The sequence below is a fragment of the Astyanax mexicanus genome, chromosome 8, assembly GCF_023375975.1.
Source record: "Astyanax mexicanus isolate ESR-SI-001 chromosome 8, AstMex3_surface, whole genome shotgun sequence".
Classification (NCBI taxonomy): Eukaryota; Metazoa; Chordata; class Actinopteri; order Characiformes; family Acestrorhamphidae; genus Astyanax; species Astyanax mexicanus.
In genome coordinates, this window is record NC_064415.1 from 15,215,291 (window position 1) to 15,239,480 (window position 24,190).

At 39.1% G+C, this 24,190-nt stretch overlaps 1 protein-coding gene across 1 annotated transcript in view; it reads right to left on the reverse strand.

Moving 5' to 3' along the window:
* The window catches only part of efnb3b (ephrin-B3b), a 121,887-nt gene that overhangs the window by 11,686 nt on the left and 86,011 nt on the right, over window positions 1–24,190 (reverse strand). The window contains exons 3-4 of the mRNA XM_015606052.3: window positions 5,391–5,483; window positions 3,625–3,690 (exon numbers count right to left, since the gene is read on the reverse strand). Of these exons, the coding sequence (XP_015461538.1) occupies window positions 3,625–3,690; window positions 5,391–5,483 (159 nt within the window). The remainder of the gene's footprint in view (window positions 1–3,624; window positions 3,691–5,390; window positions 5,484–24,190) is intronic.

The window sequence follows — 24,190 nt, forward strand, 5'->3', positions numbered from 1 at the left end:
TACCAATACCACATACCAATCCCATGGGTGGGATTACCATTCAAACACTTTCTGGTAAGTAGAATGTTTTCTGAATGTTATTAATGTTCTTAGAACTTTCAGTCTGTTAAGTTTATTTGACCGTTTTTAAGCACTTTGCTAGTGTCACTCCAATGTCACTTGTGGGAGTGCTATATTTAACGTATCCATAATGTTAGCGTTTGAATTGTTTAGCTGTGTAGGATTATCATGGCACATGTTTTCAGAACATTCGTGCAGTGCTATTTCTGTAACATTACAGGCTAACCTTTCTGGGACCTTTTCCAAACATTGTTCTACTGTTCTAATAACGTTCTCCTGTTAGCTGGGATCCAGGTAACAGTTACAGCAAATCCCACCATAATGTTGGAAATTGTTTTCTGCTAATGATTCATAATTACAGCAAACAGTGACATGCCTCAGGTCTGATTATTGTATGTTATGTTTTATGTTATGTGAGAGTAAATATGCATTAGGATTTGCTGAACACATTGTGCTTTATGTTAGATTAACTACAGAGGCTGTAGATAAAATATTAAAGAATATGCCATTTGGCCAAGGGGCCTCAAACTCTTGGATTAGATTGTATGCATGTCTCGCCATGGTATAAAAAACATGTGCGTGTGTGTGTGAGTGTGTGTGTGCATCAGTCAGTGTGACTGCAATAGCTCCAGCTGGCTGAGGAATTGGTCAGTAATACAGGGGATCTGTCTGCAGACGCGCTCGATTGGTACATCATTATGCTGTGCACAATTCCCCTCGTTCTCTCTCTCTCTCTCTCTCTCTCTCTCTCTCTCACTTTCTATCTCTCTCCATCCTCTCCTCCTCTCCTCGTTGTGAGGCTCAGGGGCCATTTCTGTTATTGTGCTCATAATGACCCACCCTCCATTCCCAGCACCCTAAACTGATCTGACTAAGCGAAAGAGAGAGAGAGAGAGAGAGAGAGAGAGACTCACACTCTCACACTCTTAACCTGTCTCTCTCACTGCTCAAACCTCTTCTTCAATCTTTCTCTATATCTCCATTTCCCATATTCTTTCTCTTTTGCTATTCTCTCTATCTATCTATCTATCTATCTATCTATCTATCTATCTATCTATCTATCTATCTATCTATCTATCTATCTATCTATCTATCTATCTATCTATCTATCTATCTCCCACAATTTCTCTGCCCTCTTATTTCCTTTCTCTCTCTCTCTCTCTCTCTCTCTCTCTCTCATTCTTTCTCATTACATTCACTCCTTCTATTTACTTTGTCCTTTTGTCTACATTCTTTTACTTTATCATTTACTTCTCTTTTGCTCACTTCTCTCCATCATACTGTTTTTCTCTCACTCTTTCTTCTGCTCCAGCTCTCTCTCTCTCTATTTTCCATATTTCCCCATGCTTTGATTTCCTTTTCATTTTGTCTTTTCATTTTCTTCCTCTCATTTCATTCCTCAACTTCCTTAATCATGTTTTTTTTCTACATCTGCTGTTCTTTCATTCTCATTCTTTTTTCTCTCTCCTTCTTTCCTTTCTTTCATTCCTTTTCTCTCTCTTCTCCCATTTACACTTCTTTTACTTCTCTTCTCTCTATCATAATATTTTCCTTTTCACCCTCACTTTATCAATCTTTACCCCCCTCCCATCTCCTCTTATTCATTCTTTTTGTCTCCGTCCGATTCTCTGAGACTTTAGCCATACATGAGAGAAAAAGTAGTGAAAACCAATACGAGAGAGAGTGTGTGTGTGTGTGTGTGTCTGTGTGTGTGTGTGAGGAAAGAATAGAAGATAAAGCACAGTTATGGAAGTTCTTGACAGAACAAACCCATGACTAACACAAAGAGTGAGCAATAATCACTTCCCTTCTCTCTCTCTCTCTCTTTTTCTCTCTCCAACTCCTCTCCATCTCCCTGGACCAACAAAAACCAGGGCGCCAAACTAATGGCAATAATAACTCTTTGAAATGGCTCCCCTCTCCTCCCTGCAGCCCCTTTCCCCTCCCAGGATGGCCATTATCAAACCCTACTCTGCCTCCGGCACTGAAAACTCCCAGGGCGAGATGGAGAGAAAGACAGGGAGCAAGAGAGTTACAGAAAGAGAGAGAGAGAAAGGGAACAGAGGGATAGAATATATCAAATGGGACCCGAGCGCTAGGATCCGTTCATTTCTCCCTGTCCCCCTCTCTCTCACTCTCTCTCTCTTTTACCATCTGTCGCTTCTTTCTCCATCTTTCTCTCTGTGTCTGCGAGATGTTTGGGCTCTGCTGCTCTGATTTGTATCTATGCTACGTTTGGGATGAGCTATATTCCTCATAATATAAAGGGGTTATAAAAATAAGGGTCTGCATATTTTTACACAACCTCAACCTCGTCATTATTTAGCAGCAGGCTATGAGCTACACTCTGTGGCCGAATGCATCGAGCCTGTCGACTCCCTGTTGAGAAGAACAGCCAATAGAATAGGAATAGGACTCTCGGGAACACACCAAATACAAAACAGGGTCTTTAGGGGTACTTTGTGCAATGCTATGGGATTTACAGAGCTTAATTGTCCTCTACTTTAAAGGCACATATTTGCACATTCTTGCTCTAGAGTTTAGCGAGTACTGTTCTATTGGCAATTCTTCTCTACAGTGTCGAGACAAGCTGTGTGTGCATTTTGGTGCAACACACCAAATGTGTCAGCAATGGCTGCAACCTATTTATTTACAATAAATTAATTTACAATAGTACTGGGCAGTATGGCCAAAAATGCATATCATAGTATTTTTCAAGATTCTGACGGTTTCACAGTATATCACGATATTATTTATTAAATTTTTTTGCATGACTGGGCTTTAATATAGGTTTGTGAGTTACTGTACTGTTAGAAGTTCATAGGCTTTGATTAGTATTAGGTTTACTTAGTCCCACAAAATGACACAATATGTGAAGAAATCAGACTTAAGAAAGAAATCAGAAAAACAGAATATAAACAACAGACCTTAAAAATAGATATGCTAACACATTTAACACAGCTCCCTTTACAAAATTAAATATTTTAATAAACAGTTCCTTAAAACACTAAAAACAAACCTAAAATACTCAATGTTTAAGTATTCAAAGATATATTTCTCAAAAGTTCTATTGCACAAGTTAGATACAAGTTTAATATCCATTTACTATATTACTGTTATTCCTGAAGTCATTAAAGGCATTACAGTATTTAAATAAGCTACAATTCTCTTCTTCCTCCATTCAAATCATCCTTTAAGCTACAGTATTAATATATTTAAAAGGGCTGTAGTTTCTGCTCTATTTTACTGTGATAAAAACACTCCTACAATAGAAACAACAGCAGGAGGTGTTCTTATTTCTCTACAGGATGGAGCTAGACCAGCATTCGATTCTCTTCTTTGATGGTTCTGTTCAGCATGGCGCTCTGCAGCGCCCTCAAGCGGTATGGTGGTATGAGAGAAACGCATACCGGTTTAAGTTCACACCGCGGATGAAACGCTATACCGCCCAGCACTAATTCAAAGCAAGGTGTGTTCACAAACATGTGGATATATAGTGTATCTAAAGTTCTTTTCAATGGTCATAAGCCACTGTACATGCCGATCATGCTCTGAAGGCTTTACCTGGATTTCTGTTGGTGCGGGATGCCGGATCAGGTTTGCCAGGCTTGGGGGGAAGTCCATAAGGACCTGTGGAAAAAAAAAAACGAAACAATGAAAGATCTTTTGTTGTTTGTTTGCAAGTTCTAAATTTGACCAGTCTGACCCACAAGCAGAGCCCAGTGAGACTGGAACGCTCCCCACAACACTGGAAAAGCTTCTTCACAAGCCCTCTGTAATCATCTGAGGATTGAGGGAGGCAATGCTTACGGAGGCCCGGCCAATGTGACTCAGCCAATCAAATCAGTTCACCCACAGGCCTCCTCAGCTTATGGGGCTCTACAGTGGGGTTTATTCTGTTTCTCATCATGGCATGGCCCTGTGTGTGCGTGCGTCTGCGTGCGTGTGTGTGTGTGTGTGTGCACACGCTGTCTATCTCATCAAAAATCTGCACCAGGCGAAGCAGCTTTTATTTAGATGACAAACAAAACAGACGTGACCTTTCAGCCGCAAAGCAGATAAACAAACAGAGAAAGTAAGAAATAGAGAAAGACAGAGAAAGTGAGGGATGGAAGGAATACTTTGAGACAATATGCAATTCTAATACATCAGATATCGATGGAGAATTCAGGCGGGATGCAGAAGAAAGCGCGGAAGAAAACAAAAAGCAAGAAACAGAAGAAGGGACTCACGGGCAGACAGAAAAGAGAGAGAGAGAGAGTGAGAAAGAGAGAAGAGAGTGAGAGAGAAAGTGGGAGAGAGAAAGAGGCTATTCTAGTGTGTACTTTTGTAAGCGGTGAGGAATTTGGTTTCACTCAACATAGCAGCGCAGCCGGAGTGGCTCGTCCTGAGATCGCTACGCTTGATAATATTCCAGCAACAACACTCTACACTTTAAACACACAGTGGAGTGTGTGGCTGCAGGGTTTACTGTTGTGGCTGGCATGCTACAGGAGGGTAAAAACTACAGATAAAGTACTCAAAATGAAATGTGAGTATTGTACAATTTAACAAAAATACTTTATATATAATACAAAAAAATTATAAAGAGAGGTTATTGGACTCTTTTGTGCTCATCGGAAGGTTGTATACCAGACAATCTGCCCACTATGCATAAAGATCTGGAGGATATGCCAAAACTATTGGCGAATATTAAATATAATGATATTAAACATAATGAATTCATATCAGCTAGCTAAGCACCGGAGTGTACGAGTGTACAGTGCGAAGCAACTTCACTGATTGGTGAGAGAAAAATAAAATTTCCTTTGAAAGACAGACTTTGAAAAGACTTAAAATGAATGTGAATGTAAGTTTAAACAGATGCATTAAAGTTAAAATAATGTAAAACTGTGTGTGAACATATTTCATTTCAGTAATACTCTAATAAAACACAAATACTTCAGTATGATAACGATGGTATTTTCCACTCCTGCCTGTAAACAGGAGTGCTTTTGAACGACTGTGAAACCGGCTGGTCTGGAGACAGCTAGAAAATGTTTGTGTGTGCGGTTGAGACACATTTTTTCACTTCTTCAGAGACAACGGAAAAAAATATGTAAATGGTCACGCATGTATGTGTATGCACAGAGTGGTAACGGACATTTAAAAACTGTTCTGAAGTGTTTACAGCTCTGGTCCAGCATCCGTTCCTGCGCTTCAGAAACCAGGCCTTGTGGATCTGATCTTCTGTTTGGGTCAGACGCTTGTGTATTTGTTCTTGCCAGTGACCGTGAATGTTTGTGACTGTGTGTGCGCATGTGTGTGAGTGTGTGTTTATCTCTACTCACTTTGTCCCACTTTCAGCACCACCTTCATGCCCTGTGTGGCGCAGACTCCTCCTCTCATGCTCTCCAGACCCTGGCGCGTGCCATCTGATGTAGCTGAGGACGAGAAAAACAAAGAGGAATATGTTACATGTGTATTAAAACACAGTGGTGTGCAGTAAGCCCCTTCTAAACCTTCAGAAAAGGGGTGAAATTAGGTGCATGTGAATCATTACATAATATATATATATTAAAGTTATTGTAAATTGGTAGCATATATTTCATAAATTAACTAAAATAAAAAACAGGGGGGTTGCTGGGGTGTTGCAGGAGGGGTACCCACTATATTAACTGCATGCCACTGTTAAAACACAAACATTAAGTACTAATGTAAATGACTGAATGTGGTGAATATATTACTGTACAAAAAAGCATCAATCAGGATTTTTTTTGTTTATTTTTGCATGGAAAACTCAATATAATGTCAGAATAAAGACAAATAAAGCTAAATCTATTGTTTGGTGGTAATATTATTTTTATGCTATACAAACAGAAGTATTGGGACAACAGTTCATGTACAGCTTCTTCTGAAATCAACGGTATTAAAAAGAGTTTATCCTGATTTTTCTGTATTAAATATCTCTACTTTCTAGGAAATCCTACTAGATTTCCTATTAGATTTGATAGATCTGATAGCATTCATTGTTAAGTATTACATTACATTAAATTGCCTCATATCTACTTCCCCAACTCATCTTAAAAGTATTGAATATAGCTTGTTACCATCAATCCAGAGACCACATGCTGGTGGCTTTATACCCCTCCAGCTCATGCCAGATATTAGACATTATGCCAAAGGTTTTATCCAAATCCTATGGAAACAATTCACCAAAATCTTCACTAAACAAGCTGTGTGTGTGCAATTGCACATCTGTGTCAGCAGCAATGGGTGCAATTTAACAAAGTATCAAAATGTATTCATTATAGAAGGGGTGACGGATCTGTCAAAGTGTATATGCCATATTATGTGCATATATTGGATTTACTGTAATGTCCACCTCCACACCCTCTAACTGTACACAGTGTCCACAGGCAGTCAGTATTATACTCTATTCTCTCTGGCTGTGATGACACAGCCCTCATTCCTGCTGTCATCCTGCTGCAGAGCGGCATGCATTTCAGTCTCACACACAGTGAGAAATAGCCCAGCTCTACATGTCCTCATTTACATCCTCTCTGGAGGACATTTAACACCATAATGCATTCTCCCTGGACTCTAACTCACACACACACACACAGTCCTTGTCAGTGAAGTGGCTGGAAAGAAAAAGTGAAGTGGGCCAGGGTGGGCCAGACATGAGCTGCAGCCCGCCGCACCTGGCCCAGGAGAGCCACAGGTGGGCTCGAGAAGCTCTGAAGTGAGTCTGGGCCAGACCAGGACTTACTGATTGTCAGAAAAGGACAGAATGTCCTTGGTAACACAGTCTGCACCTCAATGAGCATGATAGAGAGAGGAAGAGTGTGTGTGTGGGTGAGCGAGAGCGAGCGAGAGAGAGAGAGAGAGAGAGAGAGAGAGAAATGACTTCATATAAGCATGAACCCACTTCTTATTTACTGAGAGATGGAGATATGGAGAATGAAATGAGATGGATGAAAGGTGAGGCACACTTTCACCGCCTCGCTCTCTCTCTCTCGCTCGCTCTCTCTTTCTCTGTTACACACACACACACACACACACACACACACACATTCTCACACTTTCTTTTTTCTCTCTTTCTCTCTCTATCAAGGAGTCTCAAGGGGAAATTCCTCCTTTTTTTTTCGCTGCCATTTAGAGATAAATCATAAATCGCCCCTTTCTCCAGAGCAGCTAGGGGCTATAGAATAACATCTCGGCCAGTGAAAAGGGCTGGAGGAGTGTGAAGAAACAGGCTTTCACACCACTCTCTCTCTCTCTCTCTCTCTACCTCACCCTCACACTTATTCTCTCCTTCTATCTCACTGGCCAATGAACTGCTCAATGTGTGAACGCAGGGGAGCAAAAACGAGTGAGGGCATCCAGAGGCCTACCAGGACGGACACACACACACACATACACATAAACACACATATACGCTTGTGGAAAGATATAATCAAAAGAGAATTTCTGAAGTGGAGAACAGAAAGGGATATGGGATTACATAAATAAAGTAAATATTTAAGAAAATGTATACACTTCCTTTCTGTTTCTTTCTGTAATACAGAACATTACAATGTTAAATAAGCATCTACAGGCAAACAGCCAGGTAATCCCTGCTGATTCACTGAAAATGCCTTGTAATGTTTATTTTAGGTTTATGTTTAAAAGAGTGGATAGAATTCATAGACAACTTTGTTGGAAAAACTGAAAGGGAAAGCGTACTGCTTTTTTAAATGTATTTTTTTTTTTCATATTTTCTCCCAATTTAGCTAGGCTGATTGTCCCTCTCATACAGTCAGCTGTATATCCCCTATCGCAGATGATGCAACAACACAAGGAGGGTCAAGACTAGCCTAGCACATGCCTCCTCCAACACATGTGAAGTCAGCCACCACCTCTTTTTAAACTATTGCTGATGCTATAGTTTAAACTATTTGGCAGACGCTTTTGTCCAAAGCGACTTACAATCTATTATTTGCACTTCAATATTGTAAGTCGCTTTGGACAAAAGCGTCTGCCAAATGTAATGTAATGTAATGTAATGTAATGATGTGCTGCTGCACTCGAAGGAAAGCGCAGAAACTCAGTTCTAATACATCAGCTCACAGACACCTAGTGCTACTCAACATCACCATTCGGAGTGTTTATAAGGGGAAAAGTGCAATCTACCCACCAAGAGAAAGCAAGGTCAATTGTGCTCTCTCAGGGCTATGGCAGCTGATGGCAAGCTACATTACCAGGATTTGAACCAGCAATCTCCCGACTGCTATGAGGATTTGACTGCATTTGACTGCAGCCCTACCTCATTCCTACCTCTGCAACTCACCTCATAAGTACTGGATGGAGCACCATCATTCCAGAGGGCACAGTACCAACAAGCCAATGTGTTTATCTGCTCCATAGAATTCTATTCTACTGGAAATCCATTCAATGTTACATCCTTAATAAACATAAAGGTTCCAAAATTCCTCTCAACAATATTCAGCTACTTTAGAAGGCATATCTGTACATATGGCTGCCACCGTTGAGCATAGCCTTTAACTCTCACTGCTCCCCAATGAGGCTGCCCACCACTCCACATATATGTGACTATATATGTCCCTGTGTGTTCATATGCCCTCTGAACTGATGGGTTCAAGGTGGAACGTTCCAAGTTCCATCTGTGTCTAACACAAGTATAGTACAGTGTCGTAATGCAAGGTATGTCAAGTATTTGAGTACTTTGAGCATGATTGGAAACTTCAATATATATTTTTTTATTTTAAAGATGAATGCTTCCATATTAAACAGATATTTTAAAAACTCAGTAGTTTTTAGAGAAGAAACAACAGACACCAGCTCAGTCTATGAGTCCTGAAAGGTCTATACATAATTAAAACACTGATGTCAGTATTGGAAAAATCTTGGTATAGCATCACTCCTGCACTGCTTTCTCAAAACACAGGTGCAGGAGAACTCACTACGGGGCCCGTTCCATAAACCTTTCCCAATAAGGAAACTCCACCGCAGTTGTTTGAACTGTGTTAAATTAGACACAGGTGTCAAAGCCATAAAACCTTAAACAGATTCATTATAACGGACCAAACCATTTCTACTGTTACCAAAACACCACAGCCACAACAACAAGAGACTCATTAGCACCAAATTACCTTAATTCATTGCACACATACGCTCACTGTCCACTTTATTAGAAACACCCTCCTTGTATTTTCACTAACTAGCCACTTTAAGCGACACCTACCCTACACAATTATGAACTGCGGCTCATCTGTTGCTGCCGCATAAAGCCCTATTCTAGTCTATTTGTTGGTTAAGTTGAATAAGTTCAAACACCGTGTTTAAAAATGTCCATTTCATGTGAATTTTATTTGGACTCTATTCTAATAATTACTAGTTAAGATGCATGAAGTTATCAGGTGTAAGCAGGATTTATCATGGTTGGATCCACCAGCTAAAATATTTAAATAAATTTGCCTTGTATTCAGAAAAAAAAAGTAACAAATTGATAAAATGTGAGTAAATAAATTAACTTTATGCTCTAAGTGTACAAGAGGAAAGTGAATATTAGGAATGGGCGATATGGCCCTAAAATAATATCACAATATTTAATGGTTATTTTAAAAATAAACTACTGCAACAAAATTAAAAATTTAAAAAGTATTATTGCATACGTTATATTTATGGCACATCCCTAACTAAGATATAAAAAAAACAAGAATTTTATCAGAAGCCAATGATCCAGAATGTCATGATACTAATAATGCACTCCAAATATCTCCATACTGTATATCCAGGATTAAAGTAAAATAAATCATATTTGACATCATAAAATCATAATCGGTCTCTACTAGATATATAATGGAAAATGTAACATAAAATGGTGAACAGTATAATTTTTTCTTTTGCTAAAAACAGTAAAAAAAAGTAGTGCCCTGATGTTGATGATGTAATTAGGGGTGGGTGATATGGCGAGATATTTCAGGGTATAATATCGTTCACGCTATTGAAAAATGTTGGCAATATGATTGTGTACGATACGATATGGCACACCCAGAGTGGATATACAAGAAAAGGGGATTCTAATTAAGTGAGTTAAGCTCATGTGTGTAAGTATGCATTCCTGACAGAATTTAAGAGCACATTTTTATTTTCTCCATTGTGTTTTAATAGACAGCTAAATGACTTCTCAGTGATTCAGTAGAGTTTTGATCCCAAACAAAAATGACCACGCCTACTTAAAAAAAAACCCCAGAAAAACAGAAAAACAACACTACTATAACCCCCCCAGCAGACACATCAATCATTTTTTTTGACTGTTACTGTTTTTAGCCCATGTAAAACGAGCCAGCGGCCGTGACAGAGCAAGCCGAGGCCATCAGCATCAGTAACACCCTGTTCAAAACGTGTGCTGCCCAGACTCTCATTTTTTCAGAGACTACAGTAGTTACGACAGTTATAAACAGGCAGTCTAGTGCTGTAAATGGTACAGTATACAGTGAGACTGAGGGCTGAGTCTTATATAAGAGCTTTTGAGCTTTGACCGAGTCTGACAGCCACAGCACATGCCGGGATTCTGCGACTTTAAAATCCACTTTTGAGGAGGGAAATATAAGAAAAAAGGGGGAGGAAAATGATACAGAGAGAAAGCGAGAGAGACGGAGAGCATGAAGAAAAGACGCTGATTGTCTTTGACAAGCTGTTGCTGACATGAGTGAGATGAGAGACGATAGAAAGTGATGGAAAGAGCAAAGAAATGTGCGAGGGAAGGAGAGAAAGGAGAGAGACGGCAGCAGAGGCAGAAAGAAAGAAAGAAAAAAAAGAAAGAAAGAAAGAAAGTGAAGCAGGGACAGGAAACTCTTTAAAAAAAATGCTCTTGGAGCATAAAGCAGAAAAAAGAAACTGCAGAGCGGAGAAGAGAGAAGCAGACAAGCAGTGGTTGTTTCTAGTGTTTCTTCAGGAAATGAATGAAAGGAGTGAGCGAGAGAGAGAGAGAAAGACAGAGATAAGGACAGTGAGGAGAAGAGGAGGCAGACAAGGATTTGGGCAGAGATGAGAGGGAGAGGAAAGGAAGGAAGGAGGATGAGTAATTGAGACGATGATGAGCAGTGATGGGGGGATGGAGAGAAAACGGGAGGACAGCATCGGCTCCACTGGAACATCTCTGACCCTCTAACCACCCTTTAAGAGAAAAAAAGAAGAATCGGAAAGTGAGGCTAAGAGAGGAGGAGTGGAGGAGTGTAAAGAAGCGAAAAAAAGCTGCCTTAATGAAATATCAGTACAGTCAGCTTCACTTAAAGAGAGCAGAGTGCAAGCAGCCCAGCCAAACACACTCAGACACAGACACTCAGACACACACACTCAGACACACACACTCACTCGAGCGAATGTGTGTGTTTGTTAAAATTAGAGTTGTCACAACTACATTTTTTCAGTGTTTTAGATGCTTTTAATAAAAATAAATAAATAAATAAACACAAAAAAGTGGACTAAAGCCAATTATTTCCATATACAGATCTGTTAATGTAAATATATATATATATGTATATACATATTTATAAATGGCAGAAATCAAGACCGATAAATACAGAGAAATATTAAATGTACTTCTATTGAGGATGAGTGAGGGGGGGGGACTGGCTCTGGAGGGCCGGATTCCTGCACAGTCTGGTGATTTTCCTGATTAAACACACCTGATTCCACTGATCTGTTAATTGCCAGATTTAGTTGGCGTGCTGAAGCGGGAAAATGGCCAAGCTGTGCCTTGCCTAGCCAGTTTCTAGACACAGCCATAGCCTTACAAACGCAGTAAGATTAACATTCTGAAAGTGATACAGTAAACAATACATTTATTTATTTATTGAGGTGAATGTAGGAGATATAGGGTGCTGTCTACACTCCTTTGTTGTGGACCCATCAAGCTGTCTCTATAGGTCTGTCGGTTTTGACAGAAGGCAACCCATCACCTGTAGTTGGGAGCACACAAAGCAAGTAGAGACTCTGTACTGCTTAAAAATGAAAAGCCTCGGTCTGCTTCAGTTCAGTTTGCTGCCGTCGGGAACAGATTTTTACGATGGTCTGAATCGTAAATGACGGAAGCTTTCCACTGTACTGATTGCATTACCTGCCTGTTTAGCTTTTTTTTACAGTCTCTCATTTGGTTCCTGCAGCAGGAGCTCCTGCTAATAAAGGCCCATGAGCACATGGACCACTGAACACATTTCTGACAGGCCGGGCGACCTGACTGGTTAAATTCAAACTGACGGATAATTAAAGCAAGCGATCATTACTCGTCATCACACCCTGACGCGCTGCTGAAAGCTAAAGTAAAAGCATGAAGAAAGAAGCATGCTTATATATCCCCCAAAGTCATAGAACACCTTTAGTGAACACATTCATATATGCATTATGCGCAATTTACCCATTGTAAGGTTAAACCAATCTAATCAAATGAAGAACTCAGAAGAAACCCGGACTCTTATGGCTGCTTAATTTCTATTGGTCCATTACTCATTCGTTTTTTTTTTTTATCATTATGCTGCTATAGCAATGTGCACTTGGATCTCATGTTCCTAATACTTCACTACTCCTTTATATTATTCTGTGTATTTATCTTATCTTTTTATTATTGTGTTTTTTATTCTATTTTATTTTGCCTTTATATGTATCTATTTTAAAATTGCACCTGGGTGTCAACTATACCGTGAGAATACAATTTCCTTCCACCTCATGAACCACATGTGATGTGAATGACAATAAAGTATCCATGAATCCATAATTCGATCATGAAACATAAAAGGGCAGCTGATGTTCAAATATACTATGTATTAACTTGCTGACCTAACATGTTATGGCAGATGCCACATGCTGTCGAGAATGGTCATAACAGATCATGTTACTTGTCATTATCTTGTCATGACAGATTCTGTAATGCTGGCTTTCATGAGCTCAAATTAGCATGTGACATCAACTGTCATGATATCAAAGGGAAAGCTCATTTGCAACAGATAACTGCTATCCCTTAAACATACATTTATCTGTTGTTTGCAAATGAACTCTTCAAATACTGTGAAGCATCTGCCATGACAGTCACCGGATTTGATAGCATGACGTGGTCATTTAACATAATAATAAATATGTTTAAAGTTCATTTGTAAAAACAGATAAAGGTACTTAAGATAAAATATCCCAACTAATTATTAATTGACACAAGTTTAGTTTTATTTTTTATTACATACCAAACATTTAGTAATATTCAATAATGTCTTAACTAGTGTCAATTAATATTTACTAGAGACATTGCAAAAATCATCTAACAATATTTATTAGTGTCATAAGTCCTGTTAATTGATGTAGCATTATTATAAAGTGTTCCCGTAATGCAAATGCTAGTGTGCACTTTATGCAAAAGAAAAAAAAGTAATGTTCCATATCATACGTAATAAAGCGGTTCTTATTTTTGTGACAACAATTAAATCGTGTTGGTTATTTTTATTTTAAAGATTCTAAATAGAATCTTAAACTACTCAAATAACTATTATTTAACATGTGATTCTTTAAGTCATTGTGGTTCTGATATATCATGTGTTTGTGTGTATGTGTGTATGTGTGTAATATTACCTTCACTAAAGAACTACTGAAGAGCTTTTAAATAACTTTTTTTTAATTCTCTCAAAATTGCATTTTTAGTGAAGAGTACCTGTAAAAATTGCCAATTTGTCAGATTTTTTTTTATCATACATGGAATAAAAAACTAGTTGCTAAAAGACTAAGTTAATAAAATTACTGTACCTTGCAAATGTATAAGTAAAGGGAACACACTATGTAACAAACCAAGCTGTTAAATTTCATTTAATTAAAGTGTTACCAAAAAATGTTAACTGCATCATTTCTAAAGTAAAATATTCCAGTTTTTTAAATGAAGGCAGATGCATCCTGCTCGATGAACCCGGGTCACTGCGGCCAACTAAACTGACTGTGCGGACAAGTTAATGGGTGAGGTCGCCCATAATAACATTGCAGTGCTGCAAATGAGACACATGTGATGAACTGGGATGAAAGAGAGAGTGAAATGGAAAGCAGCGAAAGAAGAAAAAAAAAAACGTGTGGAAAAAGTTCTTGTGTTGTACAGCAAAAGAGCAGATTTGTAAACAAACAAGACAAAAAGTTCAAAGCAGAGTGAAGATGTGCTGACACAGTGCGTGAGTGTGTGTGTGTGTGTGTGTGTGTGTGCGCTTCTCCCACGCATGTTAGATTAATAGCAGTGTGCAGGCCTCTGTGCAGCAGGAGCTGTGATGAGGCATTACGCAGTCAGCAGTTAGAGAGAGAGCAGGCATTTGCACCCAAGCTATTATTGAGTCAAGATATTCACATATGCATTATGTGTGCGTGCATGTGTGTGTGTGCATGCATGTGTGTGTGTGTGTGTGTGACCTAACATAACTCATAATGGTGTTCAATTGAATACATATGTCCTGTCCATATCTCAATAACTTCAAACACGAGTGTAATTCAAAACACGTCTCTGCTCAGCACCACATCTGCTGATATAGCCATCCATGTGTGTGTGTGTGTGTGTGTGTGGATATAGGGAGGCAGACAGGAAGAGTTAGTGTGTAAGGAGGATTGTGGGGATGTTTTATGTACATGCTGTTTATGAATGTGCGTGTGTTCATGTATTAGGTATTTAGTGTATGGTGTTTTAGGCTCTAATTTGAGCACTGTTCCTGTAATAATGATCCTAATCATATTAGAATAACAGGAAAATGTAAATAAAAAATGTAATAAAAAACATGCTTTGTTGCACTGCATGCAGCTTTCGTTTTCGTAGACTAAGGTTAGCATTATGCATTAAGAAATAAGGTTTTTAAGGTTAGTATTATGTCAGAAAAAGACAGAGCAACATGTAGCTACAGTGTAGCTCATTGTAAACACACAGTGTTATGTAAAAGTTTGGGAACTCCTGTTTAAAAACCTAATTTTGTTGTTTTTTAATGTAAAATTTTCTGCACATTTCCGAGTACAATTCCAGTTGTTTCAGAAAGCAAATGTACAATTGTTTGTGCAATTGTCCAAAAAATGTTAAATTAAGCAAACAACCAGTAATTTCCCATCAGATACACACTGCCTGGCCAAAAAGAAAAGATCACACACTTTAATATTTAACTGAACCGCCTTTAGCATTAATTGCTGCACACATTCACTGTGGCATTGTTTCTATAAGCTTCTGCAATGTTACTTTATTTATTATAATCCAGTGCTGTATTCATTTTTTACCAAGATTCTCAATGAGGTTAAGGTCTGGACTCTTAATGCGTGAGTGAAAATGATGATCTCATGCTCCCTGAATCACTCTTTCACTATTCCAGCCCCATGAATCCTGATATTATCATCTTGGAATATGCTCGTACCATCAGGGAAGAAAAAATCCATTGATGGAATAACCTGGTCTATATTCAGTATATTCAGGTAGTCAGCTGACCTCATTCTTTCAGCACATACTGTTGCTGAACGTAAACCTGACCAAATGCAGCATCAACCTCAGATCATTTGCTTTTTTTGGCCAGGCAGTGTATGATACTGTGTTGAATTATTTACACCTAGAAGATAAACGAGATAACATTTGACCAGGCTACTCAAATTTGAATGTAATACATTAAGAAAATGAGGGTGTACATTTTGCATGTACTGTATATGTAAAACTGGAAAGCAGAAAGAAAGCGCTATTTTATGTAAATTTGTCCTCACAGTGTTACATTGATATTATCTACAATTTAGTAGTTTTTAAAGTACTACATTATTTACACAATGCATAGTATTTGCAGTATTTACAGTTATGTAAAGATAAGTGTATGTGCAGGAATGTTTGAAAGTGTGTGAGACTGTGTGTGAGACTGTGTGTGTGTTTGAGTTTATGAACCTGTGTGTGTGTGTGTGAGTGATGGTGTGTTTTTTCTTGTAGACTGAACTGGGAGAGTTTTGCTCCCACTCGCTTTGGGCCCACTATTTATATCTTTGGCACCCACTTCATATTTCCTGCAACTAAATAAGACATTTTAAATCAAACTCAGCACATTCATAAAGATGATATAAGCCCTTAATGAAGCCTTCGTAAGCTATTAAAGGAGTGAGGACAGCTGGAGGAGAGAGAGAGAGAGAGAGAGAGAGAGAGAGAGAGAGAGAGAAGGGAATGAGAAAAAACGAGAGGGAAAGAGGTAGAGAAGGGAAGTGAGAGTGATAAAGAGACTGAAAGAGCAGGAGATACAGAGAGAGAAAAAGTTAATGATAGAGGGACTGAGAGACAAAGAGAAAGAGAGTGACAAAGTGCGTGTGTGTGTTTAAAGTGCAGCAGGGACATAAACAACAGCAGAGCAGTCATTAATAACACTCAGAGTCCACGCAGATCCTAATGCTGCTGTATAAACAGAGACAAGCCCCCACTGCGGGACATAAAGACTGGAGGATCAGCAGAGTCACGGTGCTGTGAGGAGCGAGGCGGTTGAGGAAATTGGCCACACAAAGCGGACGTGATTTGCAGCGCAGGGGGACGCAGCATCTCCACCGCTGGAGAACAGCAGCAGAGCTCTGACAGCACTTTACACAACACAGCCAGGTTCAGACCGGCCCCTGTTTATGACACGCGTCAGAGAGAGGCTCAGGATAATGCCACACTGCAACGACATGCCATAACTCTATCCTGCTCCGTACTGTGGAACCCTGTGTGTGTGTGTGTGTGTGTGTGAGAGAGAGAGAGATAGAGAGAGAGAGAGAGAGAGAGAGAGAGACAAAGAGAGAGAAAAAACTTAAAGATAGACAGGGAGAGACTAAACCGTAAGAGAGAGACAGAGGAAAACACTAAGAGAGAAAACGTGCAAGAAAGAGAGAGAGAGATGGAGTGAGAGGCAGACAGAATACAAGACAGAAAAAAGAAAAAGGGAGAGAAAGACAAGTAAAGAGAAATATGAGGTGGGAAAGCAAAAGTAAGAGGGAGATAAAGTGAGAGCAAGTGAGAGAGTAAGTCAGAGAGAGAGAGCTTAGGAAAGAGAATGTAGAATAGAAAGAAATTGTATGTGTGTGTGTGTAAGAGAGAGAGAGAAACTTAAAGATAGACAGTGAGTGACTAAACCATAATAGAGAGACAGAGAGAGAGAGAGAGAGAGAGAGAGAGAGAGAGAGAGAGAGAGAGAGAGAGAGAGATGGGCGAGAGGTAGACAGGATACAAGAAAGTAAAGAGAAAAAAGGAGAGAAAGATGTAAAGAGAAATATGAGGTGAGAGAAATAGAGAGAAATTGTGTGTGTCTGTGAGAGAGAGAGAAAGAGAGACAGAGAGAAGGTTAGATAACAAGACAAAAAGGGAAAGAGTCTTTACGAGAGAGAGATGGAGTGACAGAGCAACATAGAGAAAAAGTGTAAGACTGAGAGAAAGAAAGAGAGAAAGGAGAGACTGTGAGAAAATAAAATACGGAGAGAGAAAAACAGATGAAAGAGGGAGAAAGAGATAGCAAGACCGAGAGATTTGAAGAAAAAAAATGAAAGAAAGAGAGAGAAAGAGAGAGAGACAAAGAGCTGGACTGTAAGAGAGAGTGAAGAACAGGACAAGTTGTTATTTGTTTAGTTTATTAGTTTATATTTTTATTACATACAGGTAGACATACACAATATATATATATGGTGTGTGTATATATTTAGATATATATATATAAATATATATATATATAGAGGACAAATATGCATAGTTCATGTCTGGATACTGTATAAAAACAAGCGCTGAGTTGTGTATAAGTGTGTAGGAGCAGTGAAGCAGTGTGTTGAAATATATATTGTACACTACAGCGCTCTGGTGCAGCAGCATAATTGCAGTTCGTAATAATCACAGATGCGGATATGCATACTTATACACTCCCACCCACACACACACACACACACAAACACACACACACACAAACACGGCCCCCCAAATCAAAAACAGACACACACACATACACACAGCCCATAGATTCATTCCTGCACACACACACACACTCTCGAAGGAATGATCTCAGTGACTCTGTTGCGTGCTGTGTGTTGTGTTGATCTCTGCTCTGGGCTTCATGACATTTCCATTCGCAGCAACTTATTCACTTTCAGTCTATCCAGCCCGATTAGCATCATCCCCTCTCTCTCTCTCTCTTTCTCTGCTTCTTTATCCCTCTCTCTCTCTCTCTCTCCCTCCCATTTTTCTCCTTTTTTCTGTTTTAACCTCCTGTATTAAGGCGTAGCCCCTGGGGCCTCACAGAACTGCCAGTTTCTCCTGAGAGACCTGGCTCCAGACACGCAACACACACACACACACACACACACACACACACACACACAACACAAGCGCACACAAACACTCACGCACACACACACACATACACTCACGCACATGCAAGAATCTTTCCAACGCCAAATCACAGGCCTTCATACACACTGAATGTGGCCTTAATGAGTAACGTACTGTATTCCGAGCCCAAAAGGAAAACAAGGCAATTTAAATATGCAAACAAAGGCCTCCCAAGGAACACTTAGGGGAACATTCTCTCAAATTTTCCACAATATTCCAGCAAGCTGTGTCCGAGACGATGCCCTAATCACTATATTTAGCACAATGTACTGGAATCTGTCATTTTGTAGGCCGACAACAGAGTGGAAAATACACAGTGCACTCTTATAATCCCGAAATTCACCACAACTGGAAACGATGTACACTAGCAGACAACGGAACACTTAGCATCCAATTCCTCCATCCATCCCTGACTGGGCAACAGTACGGCGTTCCCTGGCTGCTGGCACAAAATGAAAATGATGTAATTACGGACGAAACAAACAACCTCAGATGTTGTGCGGAGGCTTTGTTCGCAGTTTCAGTCACATGGCAGATGAGCAGTATTTACTCTGGGCTCACCCTGTGATTGGTTGTTAACTCAAAGATGGATGACTTTTTGACAACAACTTATGTGCAGCAATATTTATGGAAAATATTAAACAATTTAATAAAGATACCAACAGTACAAGATAGATCATTAGTGACAGCTGGGATAAAGTGTTTCGTTTTGTCCTTTTTGAAAGTACACATGTTTTTTAGCTTTCATGATACTAGTTTCTGTCCCAAGAGTTTTGAGATATCAGTGTCAGAGCATCTTCTTTTGGATCAAAGTGAATTGACCATCCCCTACTATAAAAAAAACAAGCATTTCGTAATTAAAGGCCTAAAAACCCAAAAACTAAAGAATACATTTAAAATACATATACCAATACAATCAAACAAACGACAGAGATTGTTTAAACTCACATCAACATGGTTTAAGCCTGGACTCTACTGTATATGGAGATACTTTGGCCAGATTCTAGTTAAACTCTTATAAACTCTTAAATCTCTCTCCAGTGTGACCACAGAAAATCTGATTTGACTTTTCCCACAAAAAGCACATCAGAACAAACCTCATTTTCATTTTGCCTACAGTAAACATGGCTTTACTTGTTGGTACTAGGGTTTTATATGCTGTCAAAACATTTACATTATATTTAAAGCATGTGGCTGATGCTCTTATCCAGAGTCACTTATATTTGAATCATATTACAGAAGTAATGGGAAGTAGGGATTGTTTTTGCCCAGCTGGGAATTGAACCCTGGGCTGCCAGGCGAAGTTGTAGAGTTGTGACCCACTTCACAACACCAACCACTGTCAAATACAATGTTTAAAATGGGCAACCCTCTCAATTCCTTGCAGACACATTTCTGCCTCTGTAATTGTGTGAGAATACTGATACCTCGTTCCATTTACTTACAATGTGTTAAATGCAGTCGAGGCTGTCTCAGTTTACACCAAGCTTTCCTTTGTTCCAGGTGAAACCAAAACGTGATCTGATCACCAAAAAGGTGGAAAACACCTCTTTTCACAGCTAGGAATGCTATGACAGATTACTTCACTAGTGCCATTAAAGGGAACAGTCATAATCCACAGCAGGTCGGGCTCCGCCCTGTCACCTCCTGCTCATTATCACCTGCACCTGCTTCTCATGTACAGGCTCATTATGAGATTTATAGTTCCCCCCGTTTTTAGCAGGACTTTGTGAATTCTTGCTGAAGTAATGAGCTTTGCAGGGCCTCATTCTTTTTTTTTTTTGCTAGTTTTTCTGCTAGTCCCTTGTTCGCATGCTCCTGTGCTTCCTGCTCCTTGTGTTCATGTTTATGGATTTGCTTGTGTTAGCACTGTCCATCTGTGCCCTCCAATATTCTTCATGTCCTGACTGTGATTTCTTTTTTTTTTTTTGCCCAGCCAGGGCATAGTAATTTAAATATTCATATTTTAGATAGATTTTGTTATAATATTATATATAAGATATACATGCAACACAACTTGAATTAAATATGATTAAAGAGACGATAAATGAGACCCTGCTAAAGTAAGAAACATAAATTAAAGATGATATTACAAGAAGACAAGCATAATCTGCATTTTTGCCTTAATATAATAGCTTCATGTTTATTGATGCTTCACTGACTTGTACTAAAAAGAACAGCATCTCTGTTTTTGCAACTCCAGGCTCGGCACATCCACTAATTCACTACGTATTTTACATTGATAAAATGTGTAAAACGCCTTAACTTGAGTTTACACATTAGTGTAAAATTATTTAATATTGCTGAACTCCTAGCTTGTCCAGAAATGCATGTAAATGTATAAGTGTGTTCCTTTACTACAGGGAGAGAGCTGTAATAAAAAAGAGCAATAATAAAAAAAAGTAATCTGAGACCATCAACCAACCACTGAAGTGAATTATAGTCACATGACAAAAAGTAATGCCATGGGACAGGAACACATATTGTGTCCATGACATTTGCTTTGTACCACTGAAGCTAAAGAATGCTGCAGTGATCTGTGGGATACGCATGTGAGGCCTCCTGCATTAAATACCGATGTCACTTGTCCAAACAGACAATTCTATCCAGAAATAAATTTTTACCCAAATTTTCAGATTATTTTAATCAAAGTTTTGTGTGTGTATGCCTCAGTGTGTGCAATACACAGCAGCACATTTCTGCAGTCCGTACACAACAGCCCTGTTCCCCAGCACCTATAAGCCTCGAGGGAAAGCAGGGCTGTGTGTGAATGGAGAGGAAGCTGGAGGCCTGCCAGGCTGGGTGCTAAGCCACTAGAAAAATGGTTAACCTGCCCGACCCTGTAATCACCCAGACCCTGATACAGCTAACATAGCAGCTCCGCCTGCCAATCACAACAACAACAACAACAATAAACAACAACAAACAACACAAATAAACAACACGTGCAAACACCCGGACAGACTGAACGAGAAGAGCGAGAGGAGAGGGAAATACTTTCAAGACCTTAGAAAAGTCTTATCCTGTTCTTTAATTGTTTGTCACTTTTCAATAATGATTTGCTTCCCCACTTTATCCCATAACAGCTTTCGAGACGAGTACATCTTTACGCCGTAAAATCCCATAATTAACAAAATAATTCAGCAATTACAGCATATTCATTTACTACTAATAATAATAAAAAATCTAATGAGGTACAAAATACATGCAATACTTATGCTAATGGAATAAAATATACAGTACAAAATCAAGCGTGGAAAATTCAATTTTATACTTTAAAGCCTGCTGTACTAATGGAATCAACTGGTCTGAAACAAAGTGATGCAAACGCTCTGGATGCTTAGAAGTGAAAAGGTATTCACTGAAAATCCACAAATGCCAACAGGGACGACTGGAGCAGGAGTTAATCAGATAAACAGAGAAAGAAAATGAGAGAGATGAGAGAGAGAGAGAGAGAGAGAGAGAGAGAGAGAGAGAGAGAGAGAGAGAGAAATAGAGAGGGTGGGGAGAAAAATGGAAAAAATTAAGTATGATTTGAGGAGATGATACTGGCACTCAGAATGATGTTTTGGAGGAATACAGGAAGAAATGAGGGAAGGAAAAATAGAAAAAAAAGAGAGAACAGCACCACCAACCTTGACACAGAAAAAAACAAGAGCAGACAAGTGTGTATCCTGCAGATGTGGACAGATCTGTGAGTTTAGATGAGATTGAGATTAGAGAGAAGAATGAGAGGGAAGTGTAGGATCTCTAACAATAATAAAGCTGTATCATACACTGTGTGATTATAGTTAACATGGTGGCCTTGATAATACTACTATTGTAGAAGACTGTTTTATACAAAGGGTCCACAGTTAATCCTGTTGGATGTGGTTGGTCCTTCTTGGTGGTATGCTGACATTACCCTGGATACCGTGGCTCTTGATACATCACAAAGACTTGCTGTCTTGGTCACAGATGCGCCAGCAAGACGTGCACCAACAATTTGTCCTCTTTTGAATTCTGGTATGTCACACATAATGTTGTGTGCATTGCAATATTTTGAGCAGAACTGTGCTCTTACCCTGCTAATTAAACCTTCACACTCTGCTCTTACTGGTGCAATAATGTGCAGTTAATGAAGATTGGCCACCAGGCTGCTCCAATTTAGCCATGAAACCTCCCACACAAAAATGACAGGTGTTTCAGTTTCATTGTCCAACTCCTGTATTTCATAGTATGTGCTGTGAGCACTACAAGTAAAAAAAATGATTCTACATGTACAAATGTACACGAACAAACACACAGGTTGCCAAGAATCAGTAGAAAAAAGCATTGCCAATAGAATATAACTCTTTGGAGCACATAAACATGAACCTATTGGCACCAATTGGGAATGTAGGGGAACAAAACTACTCAGCATTGAGCTGTGGAGCACTGGAATGGAATTCTCTGGAATAATGGTGCTCCATTTAACCCTTGTGGGATGAGTTAGGGCTGAGTTTTGCATAAGGTGGGGTTTAATGCAAATAAATCAGGCAGCAATGCCTTTCCTGGACAGTAGAGACAGTTACTTTTTTAATCCTTTTTTTTAAGGTATTCAAATTGTATATTTCAGAAAATACAATGAACAAAAAAGGGTGTCCCAATACTTTTGTCCACAGAGTGTACTGTACATTGCTTTTCCAGCATCGCAGCCAGAAATGAAGCTCCCGCGCCAGCCAGCCCTACATAAAGACGGTCAAAAAAGATGACCATCTCAGAGATGCAGTGCTCCGCTCTTCATAACCCTGTAACCGCTCTCAATGGAGCACAGCATGCTGGGATAGCTCCAGAGGGCCTCGGGTTCGCTCTGGGTAATGGGGCAGGTTACCGGGTGCAGGGAAACGTCACAGAGACGCAGACGCGCTTTCGTAACACCGGCAAAGCGGCGGGCCGGAGCGGGGGGATGTGGGTCACAGAGCAAGAACATCCAACCAAACTGGGTCAAGCTACTCTACTGAGGGTGCAAGCATGCGCACCAGTGTATCTGAGCACATCGGAAAGCCTGCGCCTGTTCTGCGCATCTCCGGAGAGAGAGTTTGTTTTCATACATGAGGCCAGAAATGTGGTGATTATGAAGAAAAAGTGTTTATTTTTTCCCTTTTTTTGATTAAAGTTGCGTTTGTCATTGTTTAACTGTACAGGTAAACCAATTTGTAAGCAGTTGAGGTTTTATTAAGGGTTATATGAAGCTTGAATCATAATAATGAACCTGACAAACATTCTTTACAATGTAACAAAATTTCATGATGACTGGACCAATAGGAATTCTGCAAAAAGACTTTTGGATGTTTTTAACAGTAAGTTACAGGTTTCTTAATCTTCTATAAACTGTTGTGGAAAGTAGAAAAGCAAAATGTTGTAAATGCAAAGTCTCATCCATCTGGCACTCACTACCCTAGTGAAAAAAGTAGATTAAAGTATACTAAGCATTATTATGACATAGTGCACTAAAGTGAACTTGCAGCCACATCATTAATCAGTATATTTAAAAATGGAGTGCTAAAATGGAACAACTTTTTATTGGCTTTTTATAATTTTTATTGTACAAAAGTCTTACTTAAATTATGCTAAGTCTAATTAACTATACTAAAATTCAACTATTTTAAATATACTTGAGTAACATTTAATTTAAACATGCTACTTCATGTATGTTACTCCATATTTTAAATATGGTTACAGTAAAATAAATATAAAACATTTAATAAGTATTACAACTGTATTACTATTATACACCAGGTATATTAGAAATGTTCTAAGAAT